We start from the raw sequence: 13352 nt of genomic DNA on the forward strand, positions 1-13352 counted from the left end.
AGGCGAACGTCCTCGGGGAGCACCAGACGCCCAGGGCAGAGCACGGGCTCAGTGAGCCCACGAGACAGGCAGGCAGGGGACGTGCGAAAGCTGAGGCCAAGCACTACTGCCCAGGGTCAGCAGCAAGGACCGGGCACTGCCCTTACCAGGACCCCACGTCCCCCCGGCTGTCTGTGGTGTAGTCGCCCATGCAGTCCAGCAGCGCGGCGTACACCTGCGCGACGTTCTCTGCGCACACAGCGTCGTCCGGGGGCCCCTCTGCTTTGACACCCACGGTCTGGCAAACCCTGAAATGGAGACCAGCCGCCGTGAGCTGACGCGAGCCTGAGCAGGGCGCCAGGCTCAGTCCCGCCAGGGGAGACACGGCACTCAGCTGTGAGGCTGTACTGCCACCCCCCGACCGTCCACCCTGGCACAGGGGCAGAGCTGTTGTGGGCACTTGTGGGGGCACGGGTCCCCGCATGGGGGACAGAGGGCAGGCAGGCTCCCTGAGCAGAGCTGTTCCCACCCCTCCCCTCCTGAGGCTCTCTGTGCTGGGGGTGACCCAGGACTGGCATGTACCAGGCGAGTGCCCCATAGCGCAGAGGGCCGCAATTGGGTCACTGACGCTGGACTGGGCCCCACTCCCCAGCTCCCAGATGGAGGCCAACTGCAGGACAGCTCAGTGGTCACTGTGGCTGTGGCAGCACACGACTGTCCCGGCCCCCAGAGCTGGAAATGTGCCCTGCAAGGGAAGAACCTGGAACACCGAGGGGAAGCAACCTGAGCAGGCTGAGGCCCCCAGCAAGCCCACCCAGCTGCTACCCGCGGCTGACCTGGCAATGGCCTTCAAGCCGTCCCTCCGGGCCTCGGCAAAGCTCACATCCTTGGGAGAGGATCGGGTGACTGCTGTCAGGCCTGTGAGCACCTGAGAACAAGAGAAGCCTCAGTCGCAACGCAAGGGCTTCCAGGGCAGGCGCAGTTGTGGCCGCAGTGGACCCGCCTCCCGCGCGGCTGGCAGCCCCGGCCCTCTCAGTGCAGCTCAGGGAGGACACGAGGGTGCCCCCAGGTCTCCCCAGCCAAGCCCTGACCCTGGCAGTTGCAGGGCCTCCCTGGCCTGGTGTGCTCTCTGTTGCTCAGACCTGGGACAGACAGGTGCAGCCGCTGGCTCCTAATGGCTGACCCTCTTAGGTGCCAGTTCAAGTCTAACAACTGCTTCGCATCTGTTTCAGATAAACCCTGGGTGAGAGTCTAGTCGTGGAGAGGCCAACTGGAGCTTGGGCCCCAGAATATGCAGGAGGGAGCGTGGCCAGGCTAGGGGTGGTGGGCAGCAGGGACACCTGGCAGGGGTACAGGACCAGTCTGGTGTTTGAGCTGGGGAGGAAGCACAAGAGGTTTGGAGGCTGCAGCTACTGGGGCAGGCAGGACTCAGGGCTCCAGGAACTGGCTGGATGTGCTTCCACGCTCAGACCCTCCCAGGGACCCGAGGATGGGTCAGGGCGTTGGGAGGGACAATATGTCCACAGGAGGGTTAGGGATGAGGACACTGAGGAGGGACGGCCTGCAGGGAGGCTGGGGCGAGGGCCTGGCAGCGGCCCCAGGGCAGGGATGGGATAAGCCTGGGCCTTTCTGCCTGAGGCTTCCCCTAGGGAAGCAGCGCTCAGGCTGGGGGTCCTGGGAGCGGCTGAGGCGCCGGCAGAGCTCGGCCCTCCACCCGGCACAGGCTGCCACCACCCTGAGGTGAGATAAGATCCCAAAAGGAAGCAAAGCACCCACGAGCCACTTGTGCTGCCCAGACACCGCCCCACTGTGACCAGAGGGGGACAGGGGCTCAGGTGAGGGCAGGGCTCCAAGCCCATCTGCTGGGGCAGCCAGACACGTGAAGCCACCACCACCAGCTGCCCCTGGCAGCAAACCCAGAATGTCCCCACCCCTCTGCTCCGTCTGCTCAATGCACCTGCTGCAGCCGGCCTCTCAGGAGGAAGCCCGGAAGGGCACCCAGGGCTGAGGAGAAGCCACAGCGGGCCATCTCCTCAGGGCTCCGCAGCTCAGCCAGGTACCGTGGGATCAGCTCCTCTGCAGAAGGAACACAGGAGGGAGTGAGCTCCGGGCTGGTGTGTGTGGAGTGAGACGTGGGGTGGGCCCACTGCTGGCCTCAAGGCTCGAGAGCACCCGAGGCCACTGGTGACAGGAAGCTGGTCAGGAGGGCAGTGAGCATGGCCCATGCAGCCCTAAGGCTCGGTTTTCATTTACTAGGAACATAAAGGCCACTGTGGGAAGGACGCCCCTCACAGGTGCGCTGGTTCCGCCAGAGCCCGGGAGCAAGCGCAGCTCCCAGTCGCACACCAAGGCTCCCGGGCACCATCCTGGAGACCCCAGGTGGGCGGGCTGGGAGACCACAGAAGCTGCCCGATGGGAGGACCAAGCATGGACGCACCTCTGCGAGGGACAGGATGTGACAGCGGGGTGCGGAGGGGAGGGAGCTCTGCCCGGTGTGTCCTGCCAGAGGCTGGCACTGCAGCCCACTCACCCTGAGCTGCAGGACGGGCCTCCCCTGGCTCCTGCACGTAGTATTCACAGCAGAGAGCAGCCAGGGCCGCGACCGCAGCGTCCTGGAACAGAGGAGGGCTGAGTGCACAGAGCCCCACCAGACCAGCCCTCGCCACAGGCTCCAGGTCAGGGCTGTGCAAAGAGCACCACAGCACCTGGCTGCTGTGCAGCCGGCTGCTCGACGGTCAGCGATTCTCTGCCCTGACCGGATGGAGGATGCGCTGCTTCCTCCACGAGTGAGTCCACCGTCTCCACGGCTCGTCAACAATGGAGCCATTTTCCCTCCCAGCAGCAGTGACACAGGCATGAATGGCGTGTGGCCCTGCTACACACAGCCTCGCTTACAGGACAGCCAGGTCCAAGGGCACAGAACAGGAGGCGGTTCCGGGCAGGACACAGCCGTGCTGTGTCAGCCCCTCAGGAACCAGCACCATGGCCCCCGGGACCTGCTGTGCAGGACGAGGTGGAGCCACCCTGAGCACAGGCGGGGCGCAGAGCCACGGAGCACCACAGAGGCCACCTGGCACGCGATCCCCGCTGGGTGAACCAGTTACAGGCTTTGTACGAGAAAACCCTGAAGCACCCTCAAAGGCGCACGCTCCAGCAGCAAGACTGCTCGACCCTGCAGAGTGACAGTCGTCACGGAGAAAGAGGAAGCCGAGGTACATCCTGCCAGCGATGCCAGACACGGGGCGGTGCGGCAGCCCACGCCCACCCTCTGTGACAAGAGCTAACCCAGGACACAGGCGGGCACACAGTCACTCGCCACAAAACCCTCCGGCTCTGCACTGGGGTCCTGATCTGAATGTGAGTGTCATGAACGGAGTCTCCACACCTGCACTTCACAGCCCACCAAGAGGCAGGATTCACCCAAGCGGTTACTGTCAATCCGAGAGCAACGTTCTGAAGGTGAGTGTCATCAACGGGGATAGAAACAGCAAGAAAAATGACCTTCTGATGGCCCATGGTCACGCTGTATGTCCTGCCTGTAAACCACACAGGGAGTAACAGGTCCCACGCCCCTCACAAGACAGCCTGCAGGCAACAGCTCGTGCCGCAGAGCGACACAGAGGCCTACCAGTGTACCTTGATCTGCTGCCTGGCGTGGCTGGAAACAAGATGAAGACTCCTCAGGGTGTCGTCGATCAGCCACTGCCAGTCACCTGTCGAAGCAAAGATGCTGGTGGCCCAAGTCCCAAGAGCCCACCCGTGAGCAGCAACACCCACGAGTCAAGTCCCTGGGCGGCAGGGCCTCTGGGAGGAGCCCGAGACACCTGAAGCAACCCCGGCTGCAGAGGGGCCTGCCCGAGGCCGCAGGGACGGGGCCTCCACCTGCGAGTCCCTGCCCCCACCAACTGGGCTACAGGCACTTTGCACTCCGATCACACTGGTGGCTTCAGGTCCTTTCCTCTTCCTCAAGGAACATCCCCTCAATACAAACCCAAGTACTCAACCCAGCTATACCCAGTGAGTGGGTAGGCAGCAGAGCTTACTCCACTCAGCCAGAAGGAGAGCTGCAGGCTGGAGAGCAGAAGCAGGCCCTGGGGAGAGGACTGACCGGCCTGCCTGCCAGCCAGGGCCAGAGCCAGGAGCGCCAAGGAGGGAGCTGGTGGGCCCTCCAGTCTGCGGGGATGGCAGAACTGGCAATGAGTTCAAGGCAGGTATTCCAAATCAGGAACCTTGCCCCTGGAGCCCGCGACATCTGTCCCAGCTCCACCTCACTGTGCGGTCGGAAGCAGCCATGAAGAAAGCGCTCTCACGCCTGATGTTGAGAAGAAATGTACTCACCGACCACAGAGTCACCTCTGAAGGGCATTCTGGAAAGTGATAGCTTCTCCACCAAGACGCACACTAGGAAGGAGCACAGAGCTGCACCACCACCCACACCCTCAGCCCCACTGCCCCACCTCGTCACTGCTGAGCACACGGCTCCCCACCCGCTGGGAGCACGGAGCTGCACCACCACCCACACCCTCAGCCCCGCTGCCCCACCTCGTCACTGCTGAGCACATGGCTCCCCACCCGCTGGGAGCACGGAGCTGCACCACCACCCACACCCTCAGCCCCGCTGCCCCACCTCGTCGCTGCGGAGCACACGGCTCCCCACCCGCTGGGAGCACGGAGCTGCACCACCACCCACACCCTCAGCCCCGCTGCCCCACCTCGTCAATGCTGAGCACACGGCTCCCCACCCGCTGGGAGCACGGAGCTGCACCACCACCCACACCCTCAGCCCCGCTGCCCCACCTCGTCACTGCGGAGCACACGGCTCCCCACCCGCTGGGAGCACGGAGCTGCACCACCACCCACACCCTCAGCCCCACTGCCCCACCTCGTCGCTGCTGAGCACACGGCTCCCCACCCGCTGGGAGCACGGAGCTGCACCACCACCCACACCCTCAGCCCCGCTGCCCCACCTCGTCGCTGCGGAGCACACGGCTCCCCACCCGCTGGCCCTGCAGGCTGGCCCCCAGGAGGTTCCAGCAACATCTAGTGCTGGGCAGTTGGGCACAAAAGCCCAGGATTCCCAGGGAAGCAACATGTGCACTGGGAACCCCGCCCCACACCCCAGACGCAGGCAGCAGCCGTTCTGCACCTGAAGTGGATTCCCAGGACGAGACCTAAGGTGGACAGGCAGTTCAGAGGACTCAGGTGAGCAAGACCATCAGCAGTGACTGCAGCCCCGCCAGGCACCTGACACCCCTGAGCGAGGACCACCTCCAAAGAGAGAGGAAGTGCTCCTGTAGAGGCGCACACTCCACGGCAGAGGCAAAGGAGAGCACCTGGGCTCACGGGGATGGTGAGCAACGGGGGCTGCAGAGGCACAGTGAGGCTGAGACGGGGGCACCCCGCAGTGCCAGGCTCGGACACTTCCAGGAGCAGAAGCCCTGCCGCCTGAGCCCTGCCGCACGGATGTGAAGCAGGGTCTACCACACTCAGCAGGAGTCGCAGGCTGGGAGCGACCGTGGGAAGTAACTGAAGGTGCCGGTGGAGGCGGGAGCCCCAGGAGTCCACCTGGGCCTCAGAGGAAGCTGCTGACCGCCTGCTGGCGGCTGGGCAGCACACACCCCACGCCCCACTCCCACCCCGCCAGCCCCTCCCTGTGCGCCGCCCAGCCGCGGATCACTCCTCCCTGCTTTTCTGCTCCCAGAACCACAGACAGAGAGGAAAGCTCAGGGACCCTGGTGTCGCTCACAGGACCAGGCTCCCGGGCCCGGCTGGGACGTGGCGGACAGGCCCCACAGTGCACTCAGCACCGACCCAGGCTTCTCCAAGAGCAGGGTCAGCCTCCCCTCCGTGTGGCCACACGGGCCCAGCCACACCCTTCACGTGTACACGCTAGGACACGGCTGCCTGGCAGCTCTCCTGGGGCGCCTTCACTCTACAGAACAGAGAACGTCACCGCCAGGGGCCAGCAGAGCGTGTCAACGGGGAGCAGAGGATAACGTCATGAGCATGTCGACGTGGAGGAGCAGCCCGGGTCGTGCCTGTGCACTGGGTATGGCCACTTGTGCTCTGCTGACCCACGCACCTACTTTATGCTGAGACTCCCTCCTGACCAGGAGTACCTCCCTCAGGACCGTGCACCCCCTGCGAGTCACTTCACTGCCGCCCCCCACGGAGTCCACCGCACTGCCTCCTTGCACCTACAACCAGGCTGCTCCAAGCACAGGTCTGACGACGGGCTTTCGGAGTAGAAAACACAGGCCCGCTCCTCCTAACCTTCTTGGAGATCCGCTCTACCTATGAACTTCAGGTGCAGCTTAAGAGGGTGGGAAATGCGACCGAAGCGTCCCGCGAGAAGGGCTGGCATCACGCCGCCGTGGTGCGGCCACCTTGGGAGACGGCCGGCTCCGCCTCTCAGGCACCTGTCCCCAAGCTCACAAGTGGCCTCGTAACAGCCAAAGCTGGAGGTGGTCAGTGTCCTTCCAGAGACAAGGGCCACGCTCACAGCAGGAGTGGGAGAGGCGGCCAGCATGCCTTGGGGCTGCTCGAGGAGACGCCGCCGAAGCCCACGTCCCGCCACTCCCCTAGGACGCTCTCCAGAGGACGCCAGAGGCAGCCAGGGCGTGTAAGAGCAAGCAGGCCTCCGTCCATCAGGATCCTGACTCTCCAGAGGGCAGACCTCCCACTGGCCAACAAAAGGGCCAGCGCCCTGTTGAGAGTGGCCTCCTGACCAGGGCGCGTTTCCTCCTCTAAGCTCACGATGGTCCCATGGGTCACGGCAAACGGTGACCGCAGGAAACGCAGGGATGTCAGAGGTGTCCCCACGGCAGGTGGAGACCCCCGCGGCATCAGGTGTCCCCGAGCCTTCTCATGTGAAGGACCTCGGATGGCATGCAGGCCGTGGAGGCCATGTGACATCATGGACTGCCTCTGGGGGCCACAGGCATGGGCCAGAGTGGACCTCGGAGCAGCTGGCCCACCTGAACCCCTGAGTTCAGCTGTGTTCACAGATGGAGGCTGGGAAAGGGCCGGGGCACACCGATCCGCAGAGCCCGCACTGCACAAGTCACGCGTCAGCTCAGACGTCTTTCGTGACGCCCGTCAAGCCCACGCAGTGGAGCTGGCACTGTGGGGAGGAGCAGGCGTCCCGGGCAGGTAGGAGGAGGCAAGGCCTTCCCCAGTGGCCCTCAGCTGGCACAGGCTGGGCCAGTCCTGCTCAACTTCCCCAGCAACCCGTCCGTGGCAAGGAGGGCTGGCACGGCCTGTCCTGGTGTGGCACAGCCACCCCACCGGCAGCCCCCAGCACGATGCCACCAGGAACAGCCCTGCGGACCCTTCCAGGGACCCAGTCAGGCTGCTACTCAACACCCCGCCTCAGTCACAGCTGTGCCAGGACAAAACAGCTCGCTATTCAACTACACTGACCCCTGGCAGGCACAGAGCCACCTCGTCTGGGCTTGAGGATCCCAGAAGCAGGTCAGAAACAGACTCTGGTCTCGGGAAGCTTCGTCTCCGCTGGTCTCTTCTCCTGCCACCTCCTGAGGTCCTCCCTCCCACCCACAGGGCTCTTGGTCTGTGCCTGCACAGCGCCCAGGGCAGGCCAGGCCTTCCACACGTCGCGGAGCCAGCCTCCCTCCTCACTCTGTCCACGCCAGCTCCCCCTCGGCCTCCTGAGGAGTCGCAGTGCAGGGTGCCCACAGGACCCAGGCTGCAGGGGGTTCTCCCGGGCAAGCAGCTTCCTCCCCACTCTGCCCAGAGCAGTGGGCGTGCATGTCACCCCACAGGCCTTGTGTGCCTCTGCTTGAAGACTGAGCAGCCTCAGCTCCCGTGGGCAGCCATGGTAAGCACATGGCACGGCACTGGTCACGTTCCCGTCAAAGGCACCACCTTCCAGACTGCTCCTGGGATCTCAGCTGTTCAGCTCGGGTCTGGGACCCGCGCCCCACTCTGGTCCCAGTTCCCACAGGGCTGAGGGTGCCATGCCTATGCCCATTCACCACTGCTGCAAACAGGACCCAAGCGGCTCTGCATGGGAACGCAGCCTGCACAGGTGAGCAGCCCCACCTTCTGCCTACAGAACACAAATCCCTCCACCTAGCCACTGAGTGGCCACTGCAGGCTGCAGTGGGCCAGAGTCCACTCGGGGCCACCATCCAGGAGTGCAGGTAGATCAAGGATGGCACTTAGGGTTCAGACCATCCCAACATGGGCCACACCTGGGACGCCTGCACCTGCTCACCAGCCCCACCCAGTGGCTCCCCATGCACCTCAGTGACCAGGTGGACGGGGCACTGGGGAGCAGCACCAGAAGCATGCCCGGGTGAGCCAGCAAGCACCTGGGCTTCAGGAAATACAGATGGTCCCGTGCTGTGTCCCATGAGCTCCCTGCAGACATTCAAACGTGGTCTAAAGAGTCATGCTCTGCTCTACACTACACTCAAATTAATACCGTACCAAGGAGAAGACGGCCACTGACGTCCCCAAGACCCAGCCCCAGCTCCCACATCCCCTCCACGGCAACCGCCACCAGTCAGCACCACCCGAGCCAGGAGTGAGCCGGGCTGGGGGCAGCTCGGGGAAGCTGGGCAGCACCTGCCACCAGTGTGCCAGGCAATAAGAGCAGGGGACCAACCCAAGCAAGCCGCCCAGCACCCGTGCCACTGAAGGGCTCAGCAGGACGAACTGCCCAAGGAGCGGGTGAGGGCCACGGACATCCCTCTCCACAGGTTGGGGGCTGCAGCCTCTGTCCTCACACCTACCTGCTTGCCTCATGAGCTCTCCTCCCAGACCCCTGGAAGTCAAGCAGAACACTCGGTTAGACTCTTCCTGCAGGAACGCGGAACACCCTCGGCAGGCGCCAAGTACACGCAAACACTAACTGGTCTAATGCGTTACTGAAGAACAAACCCCCCGCTAAGAAGGAAATGAAATGGTCCAGGCGGTCTTCCAGGGCCTCCCCTGAGGGCTGGGCTGTTCTGACTGCGCTTCCATGGGACGCCGTGGGACTTCCCAGGCTACCACTTCCCGTGGCCACACGGGGCAGGCCAAGCACTGTCAACTCCAGGTCACATGCGAGCCTAACTCCGCCACAGAGCACAGGAGTGGTGCACTGCAGCTGGCACCAGCACACAAGGCAGAGCAGCACTGGGACTGGCAGGCGCAGCACAGGCCAGGACCCGGGCAGGCTCGGGCAGACCTGGACACCGGCAGGGGTGAACGAGGTTCCAAAAGACCTCACCGGAAAGACAGGCTGTAAGCAAAGGGTTAGATGGGAGCCAGTTCCGAGGGCTCCAAGGATGGAGTGTGGGAGGACCCGAGGCCCTGGAGGGTGGGCACCCACGGCCTCCCTTCCGGATCCCGGAGGACTGGAAAGCTACGGGGAAGCTGAAGGTTAGAAGGGAGGCCCCGGACTTCACGAGCACAGAACAGCACAGCGCTCAACACCCACACAAGAAGCACCAATGGCCACGCAGAAAACAAAAGGAGCCGCGAAGGGGACACGGCAGGCGCTATGCCTGCCCCCAAGCTCAGGTCCAGAACACGGTAAGGGCGGACAGTTCCACACAGAAGCAGAAATGACTGCCTGAACTGAGGTCTGAACAGAGCCTAGGTGGAGGGCGCAGCTCTCCACAGAAGGCCGTCCGAGCGAGGCCACGCCAGGTGGTCACCCAGGCACGTCAAGGGAAGTCACGAGCTGGAGAGGGCCGACACCACAGCTCAGCAGCCAGGGGCACCAAGGGCAGCACCAGCTCCGCGTCACGGGGGCCCATCCGTACGAGAACCAGGAGGCCGGGGCCTGGGGGCCTGCCGCGCACGAGGAGAGGAGCCGGAGAGCCTGCTGTGCATCTGCAGCCAGGAACCCACCGCCCCTGGGCCAGGCAGCGCCCCGAGCGCAGAGCTGCTGGCAGAGGCGCCACGTGAGCCTACCTGTACAGCTGCCGCTCACAGAGCTGTGGAGAGAAGACGGAAGGCGGCTCTGAGAAGCAGCACCCACCAGGGCCGCGCCGGAGCAGAGCTGGGGCAGGCGCTGGCTCAGGGCCTCACAGTGCTCCTTGTGGGCTGCCTCAGAAGGGAGGCTGAGGGCCAGAGAGGACAGGGAAGGGCACGGCCACCCAGGGGACGGCCAGACAGCTAACCTCCCCTGGGAGCCACTCAGGCAGGAACTCATGGGGCCCCTGGGACGCGGCCGCTTGTCTCCAAAGAAGCCTGAAAGCACTGAAGAACACGAGCTACCACTCAGCCGAAGCCGACCCCGTGTTCTACCGTGCGAGCAGCTCCGCCACACTAAAAGGCATCAGCCGTCACAGAAACAGGAGGTCCCATTACGATCCACACTCCCAGGACGGGGAGCCCAGCTCAGGCTGGCACCTCTGCTCCTCAGCTGCTGTGCTGGGCCAGCTCTGGTGTGGCCAGGGCTGGACAAGTGTGCCAGGCTTCCCTCAGTGAGAAATGCAAGCCAGGGGCAAGAACAGGAAGGGTCCAGAACCAAAGACCCCTGTTCCACAAGCTGGGGGTCCTGAGAGCAGCAAACTCCACGTGGAACCAGAAGCCCTTGGGGCAACGTGGGGTCCTGAGCACCAGGACTCCTGCAGCTCCTGCTTGGCCTCTCAGGAGCACACGTTCTCCCCAGAGAAATGTGTGGTCAAAATTCTGGATTCAACTGCAGCAAGTTCGAAAAGCACGGGTAAAAACCGAGGCCTCTGAGCTACAGGTGCCCCCACCTCGCCCAGGACACAGGGACACCATGACAGGGCAGGGGCAGAAACCGACCTAGCCCTACCCAACCGAGGGCACCGCGCAACCCCTGACCACCTCTGGCCACAAGAGCAGGGCAGGGAACAGCACCCACATCCCTTCCCAGAACCCCGGGGAATGGCCTCCAGCTGAGGCAGGGACAGAACCCACCCACGGTACCACCCACCCCCACTGCTCGGGTTTCAGCCAGGGGCACACTTGGGGGCCACACAAACCTGCTGGTGAATCTGCCTGAGGCCCTGCACCACCTTCTCCTCCAGGTAGTCTGTGACAGGCCTGCAGAAGGTCAAACACAGTGCTGAGTCCACAGGACCAAGCCCGAGCCCAGGTGGGCTGAGAGTTGGCCTTCTTGCACAGGCCCCACCGGCCCTGCAGGTTCGCAGGGCAACCCTCTTGCCAGACAGGTGGTGGTCAGGCAGGCTCCCTGCATGCCCCAAGGCACACCAGTTAGCAGAGGACTCAGCACCCTGCACCTGGACAGAAGGAGCACACTTAGAGCCAGGTCCCACTGCCATGTGACCACCCTGGAGGAAAGAGAATGGGCAGGGTGGAGAACCTGCAGGCAGCCCTGTGGTCTCAGGAGGGCCACTGGCAAGGCTGGCCCTTGCTGGCCTCCGGGAGCTTGGGAGTCCAGCAGGGCTCCCCAGGCCCCACGCTCAAGGGTGCCGTGGTGCACGTGCAGAGCATGCAGGAGCACCTGTCTGCCCTGGCCAGGCTGGTGCCCACACAGCCAGGCCCAGCGAACGCCCGTGCCCTTCCCCGGGACCTCACCCGCCTGTGTGGCTCAGATGTGCTGCTGTGGGTGGCACAGGCCCTGTGCCCTCCAAGCAGGAGCAGCCTGGCTTTGCCCTGCGCCTCTTCCCGCCACCAGGGCTCAAGGTCTGCCACACCAGGACCACTCCAGCACTCGGAGTTGGGAGCCCTGGACCTGCAGCAGGACAACCAAAGCCCCCTCCTGGCCAGTGGGTGAGGAGTGGGGTCCACGTCTGCATCCACTACTGGCCTGCCCAGGGAATCACCTAAGCAAGTGAAGGGACAGTGTTCTCAGAGCCGAGTGTGAGCCAGGTCACAGGTGGGCATCACCTGTGCCTGGGTTTCACTTCTGAGAAGAGCTGCTCCGGGGGCCACGTCCACATGCCCCTCACCTCCCACTGTTATTCCTTTGAAGGTAATCAACTGGAAAAACTTCCAGGGGAACTTTCAGAGCATATTCTTGAGGACCACAGATTATTAAAAGGGATAATCAAAAGTGAAACAAATGAGAAAACAGAACATGGGAATCCTAGCAACTCAGGAGGCTGAGGCAGGAGGATCCCAAGTTCAAGGCCAGCTTCCACAACTTAGTGAGATCCTGCCTCAAAAAAAAAAAAAAAAAAGCAGAGGGGGTGCTGGGGACGTGGCTCAGTGGTAACCCCGCCCTGGGTTCAACCTGTAGTACCTGCCCCAAAGGAAAAGAGCAGAACAACACAGGAGCTGAGCTACGGCCACCTGGAGAGCTGTGTGCCCCATCACCTGGCTGGCGCTGGGACCCTGGTGGCTTCTGGGCCTGGTCAGAAGGGTGGGTGGCTGCAGACACTGACAGCCCCCAAAACAGAATGTGGGAACCTGAGGACCCCAACTGTCCCAGTAGAGCGAAAGCGCTGCTCCCCACCTGGGCCACCGTGACCACAGCCACGCACAGGCCACATCCCTACCTGTCCCTCTGTGCCGCCAGCTTGAACAGGGCGTAGGTGATCTCCGCGCAGGAGAGAATGGCTCCATGCCGCGTGTGCAGGTCTGAGCTCAGCGCCATCGACAGCAGGGCCGGGAGCACTGGGAGACGGGCGGCAGGAAGGTCGTCAGAGGAGAACCGTCCCCTCAGGTCCCCGCAGGGCTGCTGTGGTGACGGATGGCGCAGGCCACGCAGAAGGGGCAGCCTCTGGGCAGGGCACCCTCCTGGGTTCACAGGGTGATGTGGCCGCATGTCCCACCCGGATGTGACATGGAAGGGAAGGGTCAGGATGGGCGGGGGCCCTGCTGGAGCTTCCTGTCCGCAACTGGCTGGGAGGTGGCAGGGCTCTGTCGGGCAGGTGAGGCTGGAGGCCGAGGCTCAGCAGCCAGCAGGGCGCCCACGGCTCTGCTGGTGTTCCCTCCCTTCCACGGTGAGCACAGAGCCTCCACCACGGCCAGGGGGGTGGCAGGGCTTCTCTGCAGGTCGGCCCGCCACGGGAGGAAGCCAAGCCCCTCGCCCAGGAGTGGTGGGGTGGGGTGGGAGGCCCACATCAACTCCGACACCAGGTCTAGCTACCGTGTCGTGACAAGCACGTCCCCAGGACCAGCAGGCCCTGCAGTGTTCGGCCCTCGTGAGACGTAACTCCCAGTCGAGAGTCACCCTGACCTCCAACGTGGTCACCGGGACAAGTGCCAGTGGGAGCAAGGAAAAGCCCCAGGACCCTCTGCCCAGGGAAGCGCCACCAGTGGGCCTCCAAGAGCCTCCGGCAGGGCGGGCCCAGCCGCACGTGGCCCGGGTCACACTGCGGGCGGCACAGCTGTGCTCCTGGCAGACGCGCCCAGCCGCCCCACTCTTCCTCCATGGACCCACACGGTTCTCCACGCCTCTCGGCAAGCGAGGAGAGGAGGCG

The 13352-nt window shown here is 64.1% G+C and overlaps 1 protein-coding gene across 2 annotated transcripts in view; it reads right to left on the reverse strand.

The window, feature by feature from the left end:
* The window catches only part of Tbcd (tubulin folding cofactor D), a 129240-nt gene that overhangs the window by 10743 nt on the left and 105145 nt on the right, over positions 1-13352 (reverse strand). For both annotated transcript variants that reach the window (XR_007107588.1, XM_047542920.1), the window contains exons 20-29: positions 12426-12543; positions 10947-11007; positions 9904-9926; positions 8736-8767; positions 4318-4380; positions 3616-3692; positions 2510-2591; positions 1937-2055; positions 816-907; positions 147-287 (exon numbers count right to left, since the gene is read on the reverse strand). Coding sequence is in view for 1 of the 2 variants with exons in the window: in XM_047542920.1 (XP_047398876.1) it covers positions 147-287; positions 816-907; positions 1937-2055; positions 2510-2591; positions 3616-3692; positions 4318-4380; positions 8736-8767; positions 9904-9926; positions 10947-11007; positions 12426-12543 (808 nt within the window). In the remaining variant the exon portion in view is untranslated. The remainder of the gene's footprint in view (positions 1-146; positions 288-815; positions 908-1936; positions 2056-2509; positions 2592-3615; positions 3693-4317; positions 4381-8735; positions 8768-9903; positions 9927-10946; positions 11008-12425; positions 12544-13352) is intronic.

The sequence above is a fragment of the Sciurus carolinensis genome, chromosome 3 (assembly GCF_902686445.1).
Source record: "Sciurus carolinensis chromosome 3, mSciCar1.2, whole genome shotgun sequence".
Lineage (NCBI taxonomy): Eukaryota > Metazoa > Chordata > Mammalia > Rodentia > Sciuridae > Sciurus > Sciurus carolinensis.